Source organism: Rana temporaria (assembly GCF_905171775.1).
Source record: "Rana temporaria chromosome 4 unlocalized genomic scaffold, aRanTem1.1 chr4a, whole genome shotgun sequence".
NCBI classification, from domain to species: domain Eukaryota; kingdom Metazoa; phylum Chordata; class Amphibia; order Anura; family Ranidae; genus Rana; species Rana temporaria.
Window position 1 is genome coordinate 2,049,928 of NW_024404432.1, and position 20,900 is coordinate 2,070,827.

Here is a 20,900-nt window from a genome sequence, read left to right on the forward strand (position 1 = left end):
CCCACTTAGAAGTTTTATTCCAGAGTCCTGCAATTATTATATGATCTATACTAGTATAATTCTCACCTCAGCTCCTGCAGAGTACAGTCCGGATGTCGGAGCCCCTCACATAGAAGTTTTATTCCAGAGTCCTGCAGCTTGTTCCCTGATAAATGCAATCTGGTGAGGGATCGGTTAGTGATAAGAAGGGAATGGAAATAATTGCAGCAGGAGGAAGTCAAACCACAGCCATACAACCTGCAGAGATAAATACAGACACATGAGAGTATACCAGGAAAATAACCAAAACAAGCTTATGATATGGCCATCATCAAGGTGAGAAAAGTCAGTAAAATCCACTTATGACAATTCATGGAAGGGGGATGTAAATTAAGCCTTCCATTAATCTGTTGAAAGCTTGTCTCTGTAATTGTCATTGTGCTGCTGAGGTGTACTGGGTCTTATCATTTAACATATGTAGGAGAGATGTCCAAATTGGTACCTAATTAGTGTTGTATTTAACCGCTTCCATACCAGGCTTTTATACACACCTCCATACCAGGGATATTCTGGCACTTCTCTCCTACATGTACAAATCATAATTTTTTTGCTAGAAAATTACGCAGAACCCCCAAACATTATATATGTTTTTTTAGCAGACACCCTAGGGAATAAAACGACGGTCATTGAAACCTTTTATCTTGCACGGTATTTGCGCAATAATTTTTCAAACGCCTTTTTTTTGGAAAAAAATTGTTTCATGAATTTAAAAAAATAACAAAACAGTAAAGTTAGCCCAATTTTTTTGTAAAATATGAAAGATGATGTTACACCGAGTAAATAGATACCTAACATGTGACGCTTTAAAATTGCGCACACTCATGGAATGGAGCCAAACTTCGGTACTTAAAAATCTCCATAGGCAACGCTTTGACATTTTTTACAGGTTGCCAGTTTAGATGTACAGAGGAGATCTAGTGCTAGAATTGTTGCTGGCACTCTAACGCACGCGGCGATACCTCACATATGTGGTTTAAACAGCGTTTACATATGTCGGTGGGACTTGCACACGCGCGGGCGCGCGAGCTACTGGGGACAGGGGCGTTAATTATTATTTTTATTTTTTTTAACATATTTATTTATTTTTGTACACTTTTTTTTTATTTTATTTTTTTTATTATCACTTTTATTCCTATTACAAGGAATGTAAACATCCCTTGTAATAGGAATGTGTGTGACAGGTACTCTTTATGGAGAGATGCGGGGTCAATAAGACCCCACATCTCTCCTCCAGGCTGGAAAGCATGAAATCGGTGAAAAAAAATTCACCGATCTCATGATCAGTGTTGCTTAGCAGCCGCAATTGCGGCTTTGTTTACTTACGGGGACCCGGGCGTGACGTCATCACATCGTGCCCGGGTCCTCCGACGGTCATAGAGATGACTGGTGACCATCTGGTCACCAGTCATCTCTATGCTTCCTGCCAGCGCCAGACGATTCGTTCTCCGGGCCCCCGATGGCACGGGAGAGCCCGGAGAAGCACCGGATGGAGGCGGGAGGGGGGGATGTCCCCTCCTGCCGCCTGTAAGAACGATCTAGGGGCGGAAGCGCCGCTATGATCGTTCTTACGTTGTGCAGAATCGCCGGCAGAAGAGAAGGATATCTGAATGATGCCTCTAGCTGCAGGCATCATTCAGATATCCCCTCACAAAGCCCAGGACGTCATATGACGTCCACCCGGATCGTTAGAGGTCCTTTGTGGACGTCATTTTACAATGGGCTGGTATGGATGTGGTTAATAAGAGTAGTAGCCCTGCTCCCATCAAGTGGGCACTATGTGTTAAATTATAGTTGTCTGAGCAGTAGCTTTGGCTCAGAATGATTATTCTAAATTATTGGCTCTGTTCAGTTCAGCTGGGTTGCACAGGTTTCCCCCTGATGGTGGGTGTCGCTGTCACCACAGGTCACGGTTGGAAAGGCAACAGGCTGGATTTATTGGTTATCTCTCTCTCAGAAGAGGCTCAGGGGAGCGTGGTCAACCTGTTGTGCATTCTAGGGAGGGGTACTTAAGGAACAGAGGACGTTTAGCGGGGTTCGTCTTTCAATCCCGACCTGAGGGCCCTCCTGGCCTCAGGGATGTTGAGCTGATTTGTAGCCTCGGGGCCAGCTGGCCCAAGGCCTAGCAACTGAGAGTAGGCCCAGGAGTTTCTGGGACTTACTGATCCAGGGATGGTCCTTCGCTACCTTAGCTATGGAAGGAAGCTGAACCAGTGGGATTCAATTAATGGACGTACCCTGGCGGATTTACCTCACTGTGCTGCCCGTCGGCTGAAAGATTCTTGGCACCGTGATTTGTGTAACTTTTGTTGGAACTATATGGAGTATGCAGTCGGTTACATGATCCTGTGGCAGAAGATCGTGGGACAGCCTGACACTCATCAAGTCCGTGGCAGAGACTTTGTCAAGCTTCGCATCAGCTGCTAGGTCAGTGAGAGTAGGCCTATCTGGTGGTTGCTAAAATCCAGTGTAGACCTGAGTTAATCCTCTGGATCTAAGCAGAGGCGTCTCTAGGGGGGGGCCAGAGGGGGCCCTGACCCCCCCAACATTATGCTGTGCCCCACCATGTGCCCCCCCAAAAAAAAAAATTTTTTTTTTTTTTTTTGCTTTTTTTTTTTTTTTTTGGGCCGCCGCTGGAGTAACAGTCTCTCCTGAGAGGGAGAGCGTCCCCAGTCAGCTCTGCGGGGCATTCCTCCCCCTCCCTCTGCTCGCTGACACTGCATAATGCGAGCGTTCACACAACCACAGCCGCCCGATCTGCTCCTTCCCCTGCATCCTCATTGGCACGGCGAAGAGCGAGTTGCAGAAAGGACTCCATGAGCACTGTGGGGGAGGGGGGCCCAAGCCTTCATCTCAGTTACTGAAAAAACAGACTGATTTCTCCCGTCCTTAGGACAGGAGAACCAGCCTGTAAATTCCGAGAGTGGTGACTGCAAGCTGAGCCAAGTGTGAGTCTATGACACTCTTTTACAGCCCAGCGAGTCTAGCCACCTCCCCCCCCCCACTCTCCTCACATACGAGCAGGGAGGAATAAAGCTCCTCCTCCTTCTCCTTTCAGTCCCGCCCACACTATCTCGGTGTGCTGTATCTGAAGAGAGGGGATGTGTGTTCAGGAAATATGAAAATCAGCAGCATGTGTGTGAATGATGCCTGAGATTCTAGCCTGGACCGTGGGTATGTGTGTGCACTGCAGACTGCAGTACACTGTAATCACTGAACTGCATTATCTCTATCCCTTCTCTCCCCATCTGTCTCCCTCCCCCTCTCCTGTTCTTTCAAGACATTCACAATTTACTCTCTGTAACGGTCACCACCGTTTACGATATTCCAATCCATCGCCCCACGACAGGTTATCCGACAGTCCGACAGACATCAGACACGACCCATTTCATTTCCCAGAATAAATGAGACACAACAAGCTCTGGTACTGGCTCCAAAATGAATGAATGAATCCTTTAATGGTAACTTAGCTTTGTTATATACAGTACAAGCATGTTACAGTTAATCACAGGGACAAAGATACACTCCACCCACACATCACACAATGGGGGGCTTCATACACATTCTTTTAGATAATAACATTCCGATGAGTTAATTACTACTTATTACCCAGACGGTCTGGCTCCACATTTAGAGGGGTTAATTACTACAGCTTGACAAGTCACATTCCACATCTTAACAGTGTCATTAGCATACACAATGAACAGGTCTTAGGAGCAGACCTAATTAGCACAATGGACACAAAACAGTATTAGCATCACACAAAGGAATGTCTAGGAGCAGACTCAATTAACACCTCAAAAGCATGTGTCCCCCCATTGAATGAAAACACTCTATTGACCTGTCGGAGTCAGACTTTAACAACTTGTAATATTTCAAGATATCCTGCAATACATGAATTATCAGTAATGTCCCATCTCATGTAATTTATAATTATCATTTCTCAGTCACCCTATGCCCAAAAGGGCATAGTGACGCTGGCACAGGAGTAAACCCCATCCTTCAAAAGTCTCTGGGTGTCACGGGCCATTCTGTTACACTTTCACTTTCAGTTAGGCAGGTAATATACAATGCAAATTTTTTTCCTACATCCACAGATTGCAGGAAAGAAACTTGCATGATCCCCCCATCAACACAAACAGTGCTGACAGGAATATCCCTCCTGCCCAGCAATTGTATTCTATACAGCAACCACTGGTGATAATCATAAGAGAATCTGCTCATTAATGGTTCAAATCTCAGCCAGTTCCTGCTGAACCAGCTGAGATTTAAACTGTCTATGGCTGGTCTTAGCTCTTAGGCAGCCCATACATTGATCACTTTTTTTCATTCAACTATTAGGTTGAATAAAAAAAAAAAAGAAATGATCCAATTTCCCCATCTACACATTATAGGTGGATGGGGGAATCGTCCCAGTGTGGACCAGTGCTGGAACAACCAGAGTTGCTGTTCTGTCCTGGCTATTCACAGCGCTGGTCTCTGTCTCCATGGCAGCGGCGGCAGGACATTGGAACCCAGAGCTGGTTACTTTATGGGGCTGATGTACAAGAGGGCCAGCACAATTTGTTGTTAGAGATGGGCTGGGCATGTTCAAAATTCCACATGCCAGAGCCTGCCAGGAAGCCCACACTGCACAGCGCTAATCACAGGCAGTGAGACATTTCCCGGTCCGCTGCTGCACAGATCAGGAAATGTCTCACTGCCTATGATTAGCGCTGTGGAGTGTTGGCTTCCTGGCGGGATCGGGCATGTGGGATTTCAAACACACCCGAGCCCATCTCTATTGGTTGTAGACAGTTGAGCTCCCTGCAGGTTGCTTAGCAGCAGTGGCGCTTCTCTGACATGCTGATCGTGATGCAATCCGGGTGATGCTCTTAGTCAAATCCTAGTCATAAATATCAGTGATTTTATTGATCAAAGCCCACACTTTACAGGCATAGAGCCCGCACTTTACAGGCATAGAGCCCACATGGCTGCGGAACATACGTTTGATTATATATATATATATATATGTGGTTGTACTCTTGATGCTAATAAATACTGTGTTTATTAGATCTGACTGGGAGCATCACCTGGATCACATGCCGATCAGCATGTCACCAGAGAAGGTTATACAGCATTACTGCTGCTAGGTCACCAGCTGGGGGCTCGGCTCTCTATAACCAATAGTGCCAGCCTTCCCCTGCATGCACCCATAATGTCACCAGCACTAGGTCCTAATAGACTGCCGCCCCTGCCAAGGAGACAGACGCCAGACCAGCGCTGTCAATAGCAGGGACATTACAGCTGGGGAACCCCACTGTGGCAGAACACCAGGACCCGTTGGCAAGACAACCTTTGCAACCCTGAAAGTTCTCCCACTGCTTTGGACCCTTATATTTTCTTGGTGTGCTGGTGACATATATCTCTTGTTTTCTGCCACCCTGGGGGGCCCCAGTATAGTAGGAAGGGAGCTCACGACAGAACATGTAAAAGGGCCCGTTGTGGGATCGTAGTAAAGGGCCCCAGGAGATTATATATATATATATATATATATATATATATATATATATATATATATAAAAAATTGCATTTTATAGTTGGCCCCCCTACTTTTTTCCCTGTCCCCCCATGTGCCCCCCCTAAATATGAAAGCTGGAGACGCCACTGGATCTAAGTGGTACCCGTGATCTGCAAAGTGAAAGTACCTGAGTCTTTCACTGTCCCTCTACCCCTCTGTTGGAGAACTTTGTTAATAAAACATTTAAAAGAGACTTTGGGAAAAGCCCTGGCCATCATGCGGCATCTATAACCATATCCGCCCCTTTGAAAGAAGTATCCGACCCTTGCTGCCCCTTGCTGTATAGAGCGAGCAGAGAGCGGCGTGTAGAAGCAGCCCCCAGCATCGAGAGCGAGCACCGTGTTCATTGCGCATGCTCCGTCTACAGCTCAGAGTTTTCCATTGCCTCCGTCTGCGCAGTCGAGGCCGGACCCTTTCTGATAGAGGAACCATCTCGACAAAACACCAGACAGGGACACGGGAGATAAAGAACAGGTGCCCAGGGTTCAGTGCAGTCATGCAGGAGAGGGTGCGTGGTAGGCTACACCCTCTGTGGTCGCCATTTTTTCCCTGGTGACCAGTTGTTGATACTCCTACTGCATGATCTCCCTTGCAAGTGACTGTAGTATAGTATAGTATGCTGGGAGGTACTACAGCCGGATAGGTGTTTCAGCTTAACCACTTAAGCCCCGGACCAATATGCAGCCTAAAGACCCAAGGTGTTTTTACAGTTCGGGACTGCGTCGCTTTAACAGACAATTGCGCGGTCGTGCGACGTGGCTCCCAAACAAAATTGGCGTCCTTTTTTCCCCACAAATAGAGCTTTCTTTTGGTGGTATTTGATCACATCTGCGGTTTTTAGTTTTTGCGCTATAAACAAAAATAGAGCGACAATTTTGAAAAAAAAACAATATTTTTTACTTTTTGCTGTAATAAATATCCCCCAAAAACATATATAAAAACATTTTTTTTCCTCAGTTTAGGCCGATACGTATTCTTCTACCTATTTTTAGTAAAAAAAATCGCAATAAGCGTTTATCGATTGGTTTGCGCAAAATTTATAGTGTTTACAAAATAGGGGATAGTTTTATTGCATTTTTTTTTTTTATTTTTTTTTTACTACTAATGGCGGCGATCAGCAATTTTTTTCGTGACTGCGACATTATGGCGGACACTTCGGACAATTTTGACACATTTTTGGGACCATTGTCATTTTCACAGCAAAAAATGCATTTAAATTGCATTCTTTATTGTGAAAATGACAGTTGCAGTTTGGGAGTTAACCACAGGCGGCGCTGTAGGAGTTAGGGTGCACCTAGTATGTGTTTACAACTGTTTGGGGGTGTGGCTGTAGGAATGACGTCATCGATCGTGTCTTCCCTATAAAGGGAATGACGCGATCGATGCGCCGCCATAGTGAAGGACGGGGAAGGCGTGTTTACACACGGCTCTCCCCGTTCTTCAGCTCCGGGGAGCGATCGCGACGGAGCGGCTATAAACAAATAGCCGCGCCGTGGTCCCGGATCGCTCCCCGAGCGGACCCGACCTCCGCATGTAGCGGGGGGGGTCCCGATCGGACCCCCCACCCGCTAATAGGCGAGGACGTACGTGTACGCCCATGTGCCTGTACGTGCCATATTGTGGACGTATATGTACATGCGGGGGTCGGGAACTGGTTAATATTGCAACAAAGGTAAGACATATGACAGATGGTGGAGCTTTTAGGAGGGGGGAGAAGATAAGGGCAGTGGGGGGAGAAGATAAGGGCAGTGGAGGGAGGGGGTTGTATGCAGAGGGAAGAGCTACTATTTGATGCCATTTGGCAGGTATGTTTGTATGGTGGGCATGGTAGAGAATACAGTAGGTACAGGAACTCAGAGAAAAAAGCCCTGGGGACACCTATCAGTAAAAGTATGAAGGCATAGGACACACCCCTTGCCACGCCCCCTTAAATGAGAATTGTACACAAAACAAGATTGTGCTTTTTTTTTACCACTACTATTCCTTTATATTGGCTTTTGGAACTTAATTCTAATTCAGCAATTTAGATATTGGATGAAAGGTTTAGCGCTGGGAGACAATTTTCTGAAAGATAAAAAGTGCATTTTATATACAACTATATAGATCATATCACAATGAGGGACAAATGAGGAGGAAAGAGGAACAGAGGGACATTGCTCCAAATCAGGGACAGTTGGGAGCTATGTCTATAGTGTTCTTTCTGAGATAGAATCATACACAAAGGCTGCAAACATAGCTGCTTGTGAGATGGGCAAACCCTTCTCTTCATAGGAAGGAGGATCCTGAGAAAAACAATTTCATTTTTCCTGATGAGATTCTTGGCAAGAATCTCTTACCACTTGAGTGTACAGACACTCCTTTCAAAAGAACCACAGTTCTTTTGAAAGGCAAGAATGCGGTGACATCATCGCGTACGACGAGCATGTGCTTGTCACATTCGACGCTGTCGCCGCCATCTTGCTGCACCCTACCTATGCCTAGGAAGCTACTGCGCATGCGTCAAAGTCATTTCAAGCATGCGCAGGTTTCCATGGTGACAAGTAAGTATACACACTCTCGGGTTTCTTGGCAGGAAAACACTGCAGAGAATCACGACGAGAAAATAGAGAGCTGGTTCTCTTTTTTTCTCGTCAAGATTTTAGGCAGTTTTCTTGACGAGAAACCCGAAAGCCTCGTACACACACTCGGTATACTCGGCAAGAAAGCTCTGCCAGCAGTTTTCTTTCTGGTTCTTGCCGAGTAAACCAAGCGTGTGTACGAGGCTTGACTGTTTTATCTGAGGTTGCAAACTAGGTGAGCATTGTGGATAAGGCCACAAGGTGAAGTCGTCTTCTGAAGTGTTTCTTTAGGAAATGATGTGGCAGTGTCGAAGGAAGTTAGGTGTTTGCCTGGTGCTACTAATAGGAGCGATAAAAGGCGCATTGAAAAATTGTCAAAAAAGCTAGTGAAGAGAGAGAGAGAGAGAGAGAGAGACTTGTTAAGCGCAACACATGCAAACTAAATGGCCTCTGGGCGCTGTATCCATTTCATGGGTAAGGAACCCCTTGACCTCAGAAGAGATGGGCTTTAATCTTTCTCCTGAAGGCCAAGTGGTCCGACTCCAGTCGGATGGTGGTTGGTAGTGCATTCCACAGGCGAGGTCCCTGGACTGCAAATCTTCGATCTCCTTTGGACTTGTATCTGGCTTTGGGTATCTGGAGGAGGTTTTGATTGGTGGATCGCAGAATGCGATTGGGGTTATGGGCTTTTATTTTTTCGCATAGATATTGGGGGCGTTTCCTTGAATACACTTATGTATTAGGCAGAGTGCCTTGAAAGTGATTCTGTCTTTTACAGCCGGCCCGGATCAGGAGCGCAGTGACTCAGAGGAGGGCCCCCATGACTGGGGTTATCAGCGAAAATTAACCATTGGCTGTTAGGTGTTTAGGGGGAGGAGAGAGGAGGACATAAAAGGGGCTGTTCCCGCCCCTGGGCACGCACAGCACGCTGAAAAGTTCTGAGCAACAGGTATGTCAGACCTTGCTGCGATTTGGGCCCAGCTGCAGGCTGAAGCAGCTGCCCATGGACCCGACTGGCTGCGGGATCAACTGCGGCCCATACTGGGGGTTGCTCCCGCACCAGCAAACGAGGGGGGACGCGCGACGGGACGAGCTCGCAGGTCTCGGCCTCCGGAGCGCTTTTCCCCGGATTCGTCCCCAAGAGCCCAGCGTCACTTTGGGAATCCCGATCCTCGGGCCCCTCCGGGCCCCCCCGCGAAGCGTGCGGCCAAGAATTCTGGGGGGGGTCCGGGAGGAATCCCCAGCACGGACGGGGTTCTGCGGGCAGCCGCTCCGCAAGTCCAGGGGCGGCCGCGGCGCCCGCGCGGCGAGTGGAGTCTGAAGTTGCGGGCCCCGCCCCTCGCGTTGTTACGCGGGGGTCGGCGCCTCTGCGGGGGAGACCCAGGAGCACGACCGCCAGGCCAGATACCTCCGCAGCCGGCGGCCTGTCTCCAGATGTGGCGGTGGCGACAGTGAACAGCGTGATAGCGGTCGACGGGGCTGGGGTCCCATCCCCTGGCCCACGGAAGGCGACGGCGAAAACGGCGAACGGGTCTGGCGGGCGGTCGGACGCCAGGCCTGCGGCCGCCAGGGATCCTTCCCCTGGTGAGTTGTCTGAAGTGTCGGATGAGCCTGCTACGCTCCGGTCCGAAGGGGAGCTTTCGGAGTCTGATGAGGAACCACCCCCCCGGCGGGGGGCAGCTGCGGTGGAGGCGATCGGGTCTGCTAGTGGTTCTAACCCTAGGCAGCCGGGTAAGTCAATTTCTCCTTATTCTCTTTCTGTGGATTTGAATGTGGGGGGGCAGAGTGGCGGTGGGGGGTAGGGGTGCCCGGGGTATTTCTGTCGGTGGGGGGCGGGTCTCCGCCCCCTGGCAATGTGTCAGGCGGGGGGGGGCGGCGGGTTTGGCGGGGGGATTTGCGGGTTTCTTGGCGTGCATGAAAGAACTGGTGGGCAGGTTTGAGAGTGCAGGGGGGGCGGTGCCAGGTCCGGCGGCGGCATGGGCGGCTCCCGCGGGGGGGGGGGGCCGAGTGTGGTGGTGGCTCCGGCGGCGCCGGCGGCTCCGGCGGCTCCGCTGGTGGTGGCAAGTTTGCCCCCGCCGGTGGTAGCCCCCACGGCTCCGGCGGTTACAGTAACTTCAACGGCTCCACAGTCTAGCGACTCGGTGCCCCCCCCGGTGGTGACGCCTGTGGTGGCTCAGGCCAGTGTGGTGGCGCCGGCGGCGGGAGGGGACGGAAAAGGGGCCGGGGAAACTGCTGCCAGGCAAGAAATTATCCGCTTGGCAGATGCGGCGAAATGTGAGATATATCTTTGCTATGAAGCATCTCTAGGGACTCATCTCAAGTCTGAAGTCAGGGAAAAGATCTGGAAGGGTGAGTATGTGGAAATTTTTTCTTTACTCCCATTAGAAAAATTTAATTTGGATAGGGGGAAACCGGACGAATCCAAGAAAGAGGAAGAGGAGAGGCGCAGGTACCGGCTGATCCCGCGTACGTTCGCCAATTGGTTACAGGCGTTTAGCATACTGGCATGTGTAGTAGGGGAAAAGAAGCCGGAATGTTGTTCGGGTCTGTTTATTTACCAGAATGCCATTGGGGAGGCTCACAGGGTGTATGGGGGCTCGGCGTGGCTTAGGTACGACGAACAGTTTAGGCAGAGGATGGCGGTTCGGCCTGACCTGCGTTGGAATCAAAAAGACATGAACTTGTGGTTATGCTTAATGACAGCGGCCAGGGCTCCAGGGCAGTTATTTCCAGGGGGGGCCGGGGGTTCCAGTTCCCAGGGGCAACCGGCCGGCAGAGCAAAAGGGGTGTGTTGGCAATTTAATGCGGGCTCTTGCAAGTTCGGGGGTGCCTGTCGTTACAAACACGAGTGCTCGGGCTGCGGGGGCTCCCACCCGCAGTCCAAGTGTTTTAAGCAGAGCAGGGGCTGTACCGGGGAGTCTGCTCACAAGAGGGACGACTCCGGTGAAGGTGGAAAAGATGCGGCCGTTTCTCGGCAGATATCCGGATAGAAGGGCGGCGGCTATGTTGGAGAGGGGTTTTTCAGTGGGGTTTTTGATTCCGTGTGAGCTGGGGGTTGTTCCCCCGGTGCCACGAAATTTGCGGTCTGCGTTACTTCATCCGGACGTGGTTTCGGAGAAACTGAGGAAGGAGGTGGCTCTGGGGCGCATGGCAGGTCCTTTTGGGGTAGCACCTTTGGCGGACTTGGTGGTCTCTCCGCTGGGGGTGATGCCCAAAAAAGAACCTAACAAGTTCAGGCTAATACACCATCTGTCGTTTCCAAAGGGTGGGTCGGTCAATGATGCCATTGATCCGGAGGCTTGTTCGGTCAGTTACACATCGTTCGATGCGGCGGTGCACTGGGTTAGGCGATATGGGCAAGGGGCGTTAATGGCAAAGACGGATGTGGAGGCGGCATTTCGGCTGCTACCGGTTCACCCGGACAGCTTTAGGCTGTTGGGATGCCACTGGGAAGGGCAGTTCTACGTTGACCGGTGCCTTCCCATGGGGTGTTCTATCTCCTGTGCGTTGTTTGAAACGTTTAGCTCTTTTTTGGAATGGGTGGTGCGGGACGTGTCGGGAGTGAATTCGGTTATCCACTATCTGGATGACTTTCTGTGCGTGGGGCCGGCTTCTTCCAGCGTGGCGTCAGTGCTCCTGGCCACCCTGGAACACGTGGCGGAGAGTTTAGGGGTTGCGCTGGCCCCTGAGAAGACAGAGGGGCCGCGCACGGTCATGACTTTTTTGGGGATCACTTTGGATTCCGAAGTCATGGAATGCAGGTTGCCAGAAGATAAGGTAGTGGCGCTTAAGGCTGAAGTGAAGGGCATGGTAGGGGTGCGCAAGGTCCGGCTTAAGGAGCTCCAGTCATTACTGGGGAAGCTGAATTTTGCGTGCCGCATTTTGCCTATGGGGCGGGTTTTTTGTCGGCGGCTGTCGGCTAGCACAGCGGGGGTGGTGTCTCCTACACATTTTGTTAGCTTGCAAAAAGTACACAGAGAGGACCTACGGGTATGGCACTCATTTTTGGAGGAGTTTAACGGGAGGGCTTTATGGATGACGGGCCCTGTCAGCAATTTTGACTTGGAGTTATACACGGATGCTGCGGGGTCCACAGGCTTCGGAGCTTTTTTCCGGGGCAGGTGGAGCGCGGGCCCGTGGCCGGTCAGCTGGGTGGAAGCAGGGTTTACAAGGAACCTGGTCCTGCTGGAATTGTTTCCAGTGGTTCTGTCAGTGGAACTGTGGGGGGCAGAGTTTAGGGATAAAAAGGTGAGATTTCACTGTGACAACCTGGGGGTGGTGCAGGCGATTAACCGGGTGTCGGCATCCTCGCCACCGGTGGTGCGATTGCTGCAACACCTGGTGCTGAGATGTCTGCAAAGGAATGTATTTATTCATGCAGTTCATATAACGGGAGTGGAGAACGTCATTGCTGACGCCTTATCTCGTTTTCAGTGGGACAGGTTCCGAGAGTTGGTGCCGGGATCGGAACAACACGGAGTGCCTTGTCCAGAGGAGCTGTGGAGGATTGCGTTGGCGTGATCTCTGGTTGGCTCAGAAAGTCAGTGAGCGAAGCCACATGGGTGGCATACAGTAAGGTATGGCAAGATTGGGAGTCTTTGGCTACCTGGGCGGCGATTGATCCTTGTGGGCCGGACGTGCGAGGTTTGTTATTTTATTGGGTAGCTAGGTGCATGGAGGATGGGGTGTCAGTATCGGTACAAAATCAGAAGATGGCGGGTTTGGCGTTCCTGTTCAAGTTGCGGGGTTGCCAAGATTTCACCAAGGATTTCTGGGTTAGGCAGGCGCTCAAGGGGTATAGGAAAGCTCGTATGACCCGGGATGTTAGGCGCCCGGTTTCGTTCTCGGTGTTGCAAGGTTTGGTGGGGCAGTTGCCGGGTATTTGTTCCTCGGAGTACGAGTCAGCGTTATTTAAGGTGGCGTTCATATTGGCTTTCTTTGGGGCCTTCAGGATAGGGGAGTTGGTGAGCCCATCGAAAAAGAGGCCCGGCGGCCTGAGTTATCAAGAGGTAAGTTGTGGGCGAGACAGGGTGTCGCTTTGGCTGCGCAAGTCAAAAATGGATCAGATGGGAAAGGGACGAGAGGTTCTACTATTTGCCCTGCCGGGGTCTACGCTGTGCCCGGTGGGGGCGGTTCGGGCGTTTCTTAACATGCGCCCTGGGGCAGAGGGTTCCTTTTTGATACATGGTGATGGGTCCCCCCTTTCCAGGTACCAATTTGTTACCATTTTTAAAAAAGGGCTCCGTGCGGCGGGAGTGGATGAGAAAAGTTTTTCTTCTCACTCCTTCCGCATTGGTGCGGCAACTGAAGCACACAGATGCGGTTTGTGAGTAGAGGTGGTGAAGCAAATCGGCAGGTGGGAATCTAGGAGATTTAGGAGCTACGTCCGCCCTCATCTGTTGGATAGTTAATCCCTGATAGGGGGGGGGGGGGATAAGTGTATGGTGTGTATCAGGTTTGAAATTTGGGGGTCAGTGTGTTGGTGTGCTGTGAGTTACCCGGTTCTTTCTTGTATATCTTTCTTTCAGATGGTACCCCGGCCTTGGTGTGGATCCTGGGCCACTCGTATGTAATATGGGGAGCAAGGCGGGCTGATGTTAGGCCGGATGGCCGGCAACTGGGCTTCCCAAGGGAAGAAGCCTGTGTGCGTTGGCTGGGGGTCCCGGGGATGCTTTGGGGCAGAATGGTACCTGAGGTGCATCGTTTTGCACGGCTGGACCGGCCTCCCGATGTACTATTGTTACATGTCGGAGGTAACGACCTGGGGGTCAGATCGATGCTCGATGTCACCAGGGATATTAAGTTTGATATCCTAAGGTTGAGGACGGAGTTTCCGGGTACGGTTATAGTTTGGTCCGACATTGTTGCTCGGACCGCCTGGAGGTTAGCAAGGTCAGTAAGCAGGATCAACCGGGCCCGAAGGAAGATCAACCGGGATGTGGGCAGGTTCATGGCTCGGAACGGGGGGCTGGTGGTGCGTCACATGGAGTTGGAGGAAGAAACATGGAGGTATTTACGAGGGGATGGGGTGCATCTCACGTCAGTTGGGATAGACATGTAGTTCTTGGGCTTGCAAGACGGGATTCAGAGGGCCATTAGGGTGTGGAGGGGCACCCAAGGATAAGGTTTTACCCTTGGGTGCTGTGGCGTGGTTTTGGTCTCTGCGGGTGAAGGAGGAGCCGGAAAATAAGGGAGTTAAGACCTGTCGGTGACAGGAAAAAGGATGGTGCCCAGATAACGGAGGTTACCTGGAGGGAACAGTATGGTGCACTGCGGTCGGGAGGGTCTCTGAGCACGCATCGGCTTGAGGCCTGACAGAAGGGCACGAGAGACCGCAGTGCAATTGAGGAGTTAATTGTATATATATGTTTATATATATACAGGGTTTGAGTTTGTGTATATATATGTTTATATATATTTATAGTGTTACAGTTACAGGCTTTCGCCTGCAGTTAGTTATAGGACAGGTGTGTTGTTTACGTTAAAATTGTTAAATTATTATCTTTAATAAAAATAAGGCTGCTACGGCCTATTATTTTACCCAACAACTGGTGTGGTCTCCATTTAATGGGAAGAAGGTTGGTTGTGGGTAGTGGGAGGTAATAATACAGTTAATTGCACATCTGTTATACCATAGTCATGGCAACCAATGAAGGGATCTCAGTGAAGGTGAGATTGATTCCCATGGTTTTTTCCCAGTCACTAGTCGAGCGGCCATATTTTGAATGACTTGCAGACGAGTGATTTGGTATTTGGGGAGTAGTGAAGAGCACAATGTTGATGTTGTGCACCTTGGTGAAAATGATCTGTCCCAGAATGGTTCTGGACAGAAGGATTTGGGCCAGTTGAGGTGTAATTTTACATTTTCAGAGGCTTTACCTGCACATAATGGACAACAAGAGAAAGTACTTTGTATAGCACAGTTCAATGTTTGAATAAAGGATTGGTGCAAAGCTGAAGGTTTTGGTTATGTAAAGTATCATACACACTACTAGTCTTTTTTTTCTTTCAACCCAGCTGCTTGAACAGAAAATAAAATCGACAGCTCAGGTTGGAGACGCTGTACTAACAATCCGATGTTAGTACAACGATCACCCCTGCTGAGCTATTGTGTTCTGACAGTGGGACAGCCCCCCACCAGAACATTCTGGTTGGCGCTCTCAGCCAATGACTGATCGGGAGCTAATCGGCAGACCTTTTTATGGTCATGCCCCTTCAATAGACTCCGGTTGAACAGCTGGCTTCTGACGGACCGACTGCCCTACACACAGTTCCTACTAAACTGGCTGATAAAAGGCAGACATTCAGCCCGTGTGTACTAGACTTTAGTCATGATGCGATCAGGTGGTCTGACATTGAGCTGTACAAGAGAGATGGTCTGCATCCCTCACACAAGGTCAATCAATGAGCTTCTTAGTATGGAATTTAGGATTTTATTGGGCATTGGCTGAGAAATAGGTGCAGAGATGTAATTGTTGAGGAGCATTTCTGATCCCCAGCAGGTTGAAAAAAAATTAAGGGTTTGTGTTGCTAATGACTGGGCTGATGGGGTGGTCACTTAACTACTTACCCCCCGGACCATATTGCTGGTCAAAGACCAGAGCACTTTTTGCGATTCGGGACTGCGACGCTTTAACTGACAATTGTGCGGTCGTGCGACGTGGCTCCCAAACAAAATTGGCGTCCTTTTTTTCCCACAAATAGAGCTTTCTTTTGGTGGTATTTGATCACCTCTGCGGTTTTTATTTTTTGCGCCATAAACAAAAATAGAGCGACAATTTTGAAAAAAAATAATATTTTTTACATTTTGCTGTAATAAATATCCCCCAAAAATATATAAAAAAAAATTTTTTTTCCTTAGTTTAGGCCGATACGTATTCTTCTACATATTTTTCGTAAAAAAAATCGCAATAAGCGTTTATTGATTGGTTTGCACAAAAGTTATAGCGTTTACAAAATAGGGGGTATTTTTATGGCATTTTTATTAATATATTTTTTTTACTAGTAATGGCGGCGATCAGCGATTTTTTTTCGTTACTGCGACATTATGGCGGACACTTCGGACACTTTTGACAAATTTTTGGGACCATTGGCATTTTTATAGCGATCAGTGCTATAAAAATGCATTAGATTACTATAAAAATGCCACTGGCAGTGAAGGGGTTAACACTAGGGGGCGGGGAAGGGGTTAAGTATGCCTGGGTGTGTTCTTACTGTGGGGGGGGGATGGCCTCACTAGGGGAAACACTGATCCTCGGTTCATACATTGTATGAACAGAAAATCAGCATTTCCCCCGCTGACAGGACCGAGAGCTGTGTGTTTACACACACAGCTCCCGGTCCCCGCTCTGTAACGAGCGATCGCGTGTGCCCGGCGGCGATCGCGCCCGCCGGGCACACGCACGGGAGTCGGGGGCGAGCGGGGGGCGCGCGCGCGCCTCCGGCGGCGCGCACGCGCCCCCTAGTGGCGGCTATACGATAGGACGTATAGCTACGGGCTCTCGCCCAGGAGAGCCGACCTGCCGCCGTATAATGACGGTGGCTGGTCGGCTAGTGGTTAAAGCGGTTGTAAACCCACATCAAATTTTTTATTTTTTTTTCTCCTGTAAGGCAAAAGTCATAATGAGCTAATATGCACTGCATATTAGCTCATTATGAAATACTTACCTCCGAACGAGGTGTGTAGCACTTACCTGGTCCACGCCGAGCGAGATTTCATCTTGCCTCGGCGTGTTTTCCGGGTATCGCCGCTCCAGCGCTGTGATTGGCTGGAGTGGCGATGACGTCACTCCCACGCGTGCGCGCGGGAGATTTAAAACTCGGCAAGGTCCGGCGGCTGCCGGTCCTTTCGCCGTAGATACCCGCGGCGCATTGCGAGGGGAATATCTCCTAAACCGTGCAGGTTTAGGAGATATTCTCCTTACCTACAGGTAAGCCTTGTTATAGGCTTACCTGTAGGTAAAAGTCAAAAAAGTGGGTTTACAACCACTTTAAGTAAGTTTCCATTGGATGTGCACACCCGGAAGGTGGGTGCCACACCTGGGACCTGGAACCCGCGAAGAACCACACAAAATGGCGTCTACCACAGATATACTCTCCACCAGCATGCCCCGCGAGGGAAAACTCCTCTAATTGGCTGCTGGGGAAAAGCAGCTCTGCCAGAACCCGTCTAGTGCCACCTGTCGCCCAGGGATGGGATTGCATCCCTGGAGCGCAGACTGACCTACAGGACAGTTCTGGAATGACAGCAGCCCAAATTTAGAAAATTGTGAATGGGAGCAAAATAACTCTCCCATTCCCCACTAACTTTAGCGTAGTGCCCATACTGAAAGTAAGGGGGCACTACATTTGTTTGAATTTACAAAGCTGCCATGTAACATGTATCCTATAAGTAGGGTTTTCCCGATCCCACTTTTTTAAGACCGAGTACAAGTACCGATACTTTTTTTCAAGTACTCGCCGATACCGAATACCGATACTTTTTTTTAATCTCATGTGACAGCGGCACATGTGTCAGTAGTTTTTTTTTTCTTTTTGTTTTTAATTTTATTTATAATGCTTTCTTTTTTTAAGAGGGGGGTGGGGTGAACCGTGTCAGTGTGTTTTTTATTTAATTTTCTACAATAATTTTTTTTATTCTTTGTTTTTTTTTATTCTTTATTTTTTTTATATTTTTTTCAGCCCTGTTGTGGGGCTTTGGTGAGATATCAGGGGTCTTAACAGACCTCTGAATCTCCCCCTCAGCAGCATCAGCTGCGCTGAAAATGAATGGACAGCGTCTTCTCTTCATTCATAAACTGAAACATTGTAAACACAGGTTACAATGTTTCAGTTATGTGAATGGACAGTGATCACTGACTCACTGACTCTGTCCATTCAGAGCAGTAAGGAGCCGGATTTACCGGCTCCTACCCCGCTCTCCATCCTGACAATTCCAGGGGGTGGAGGAGGAGCACGGAAGGGGAGAGAAACACGGCGGGATACACAGAGGGAGAGAGAAACATGGGGGGACACGGAGAGAGAGAGAGAAACACGGCGGGGGACATGGAGGGAGGGAGACAGACTGCAGCAAAACGGAGGGGGGCTGGAGGAGGACACGGGACAGTCAGCGGTGATCGTGTGTGGGGGAGTTACAAGCACCGATCACCGCTAATTTTAAAGCAGCTGAAAGCTGCGCGGGGGAGGGGTGTAGAGAGAAGCGGAGAAATTACTTTTAAATCTATACAGTGCTTGTAACTTCCCCACGCACTGATCACCGCCGACAGTACAAGTACTCGGGCAAATGCTTGGTATCGGTACCAATACCGATACTAGTATTGGTATCGGCACAACCCTACCTATGAGTAAGTGGCGTGTGCAGCCACGTAACGCATAAGGAGGAGAGCCGTTGGCCACGTCATCTCCGCTCGCGGCTGAGAGCAGAGAAAATCCAGAATACATGCTACATGCTGTCATTATACAAGTTTGCTGTAAATGCATTTGTTTTTAATTATTAAAATTGTCAAACAGTTTTACACTATGGAGCCTTTATTGTTTGTTTATTGAGAGCCATCCACCCTGTGAGCCTTAGTGCTGGGACCTGGGGATTACAGTCAAGCCAGCAGCATTGGAGATCTATATAGGCTGTTTTATAGCCTGAGGTGAGAGGCTTGGGGAAACGGAGCACTTTCCTTGCACATATGCACCTTGGGAACCATTGTGGATTCAAGCATTCTTTTGTGTATATTGGAGCACTTATGTACTTTGGAAATTAGTGTTGATTGAAGCACCTTATCGTGATTTATTTTGGACACTTGATTTATCATATTTCTTGCACACATTTTTGGAGTGTTGAGTGTGCACGGAGACTCGCATTGCTTTTTTTTTTTATATATATATTTTATTATGCATGTTTTGATACTTGCATTCTTTATTTCTTGCACCTTAATTATTTACTTTGGGTAGTGGATCATGGTTGTCACTTGATGTTCCATATTTTTTATATATAATATTTTTTAGTTGCCATCTCACTAATATTATATTTATGTGCATCTTTTAACATTATTAATTTATATTGTCATTTTGCACTACAAGTTGGTGGTACCCTTCGTACTACTAATTGGTTCACATTTTTACAAAAAATCATCACTCGTTTTACCCCCTCATCATCCCGTTGATTGATGGTGGGTGTTATTGATTAGGAGTGAAACATCCGTTCGGGCTCTTAAGGCTCGTCAGATTTCGTTTTTGACTGCGATTTGAGCATATTTTTAGATTTTACATTTTATTATTTATTACAATACTCTGCCCTTTGTTTATTAGCAAGCGCCACTACACCACCCCCCCCCCCTTTTATATTAAAATGCCATTTAACAAGCATACACAAAAAAAAGTAAAAACAACAGTACAATAGTAGGGTTTGCCAGTGCTTTAAGTCACCCCATCAGGTAAAAAACCCGTGACCATTGAAATGCTTCCCACCCATCTCACTTACTGCAGGATACCAATCTCCATCCCACCAGTCAAGAATAGGAATATGCAGTCTGCTACAGAGCTATGAAAAAACATCAGTTGAATATACCATAAATATACAGAGAGAGAGAGTGAGTTCATGACATGTTTGTTATTTATACCCCCAAAAAATGAGACTGTAAACAATGAGAAATGCAGAAAAAAAACAGTGTGGGGTTCCCTCCAATCCAAAGGGTATCCCCAGAATATAATTCCTTTGAGCCCTCTAGCAATGTGCATGCTCCACGTCTAGCCTTTCACAACAGACATCCAAGAAAGATGGCTAGTTTGGGCATCCTGAGGCTGCCCCTTGGGGGGGCACTGTCAGAGAAATATAGCTGGATTCAGGTATACTTACGATGTCGTAAGTCCGAATCTTTAAGCTTATTCTCAAACTGAGATACGCTTAACTGTTGCTAAGATACGACCGGCTTAAGTCTCCTACGCCGTCGTATCTTAGCTGCATATTTACACTGGCCGCTAGGGGCGTGTACATGGATTTACGCTGAGAATATGTAAATGAGCTAGATACGCCTATTCACGAACGTACGTACGCCCATCGCAGTAAGCCACGCCATTTACGTAAGGCATTTTTCAGGCGTAAAGATAAACGACCAAAAAGATGTCGCAGCCCATGCAAGGTATGGACGTTGGAAGTGCCGTCGAATTTTACGTCATTTACGTAAGTCGTACGTGAATGGGGCTGGGCGTAGATTACGTTCACGTCACAGGCATTGAGCCCAGCGTATCTTAGGGAGTAAATTTGACGTGATACTGAGCATGCGTGCGCATGCGCCGTACGATCGACGCTTCATTTACATGGGGTCACGATTCATTACCATACAACACGCCCCCTACCAGCCTACTTTGAATTAGGCGGGCTTACGCCGGCCCATTTACGCTACGCCGACGTAACTTAGGGAGCAAGTGCTTTGTGAATACAGTACTTGCCTCACTATGTTACGTCGGCGTAGTGCAAATGGGATGCGCTACGCCGAACTAAAGAAGCGCCGCTCTACCTGAATCCGGCTAATAGTGTTTCGAGAATAGGCCGTGGAAGTACTGGCAATCTTGCCAGTAGAAGAAATGGGCGCCATAGGCGCATCACGTGACAGATGGTTCCCCCTGCTGGTGTTTCGTCAGATATGGCAACCTGTCAGAATTGGTAACAGAAGTGACGTTCTGTTGCCGCCATCTTGCTACACCCTGCACTCCTCCATAGTAATCTTGTTATACCCACTGGAGTTTTTCATTTT

At 48.7% G+C, this 20,900-nt stretch overlaps 1 protein-coding gene across 1 annotated transcript in view; it reads right to left on the minus strand.

Annotated features, from left to right (window-relative positions):
- Positions 1 to 6: 6 nt before the first annotated feature.
- Positions 7 to 20,900, minus strand: part of LOC120921734 (NACHT, LRR and PYD domains-containing protein 3-like) — a 49,396-nt gene continuing 28,502 nt past the window's right edge. The window contains exons 5-6 of the mRNA XM_040334268.1: positions 12,143 to 12,372; positions 7 to 292 (exon numbers count right to left, since the gene is read on the minus strand). Of these exons, the coding sequence (XP_040190202.1) occupies positions 63 to 292; positions 12,143 to 12,372 (460 nt within the window). The 3' untranslated portion in view covers positions 7 to 62. The remainder of the gene's footprint in view (positions 293 to 12,142; positions 12,373 to 20,900) is intronic.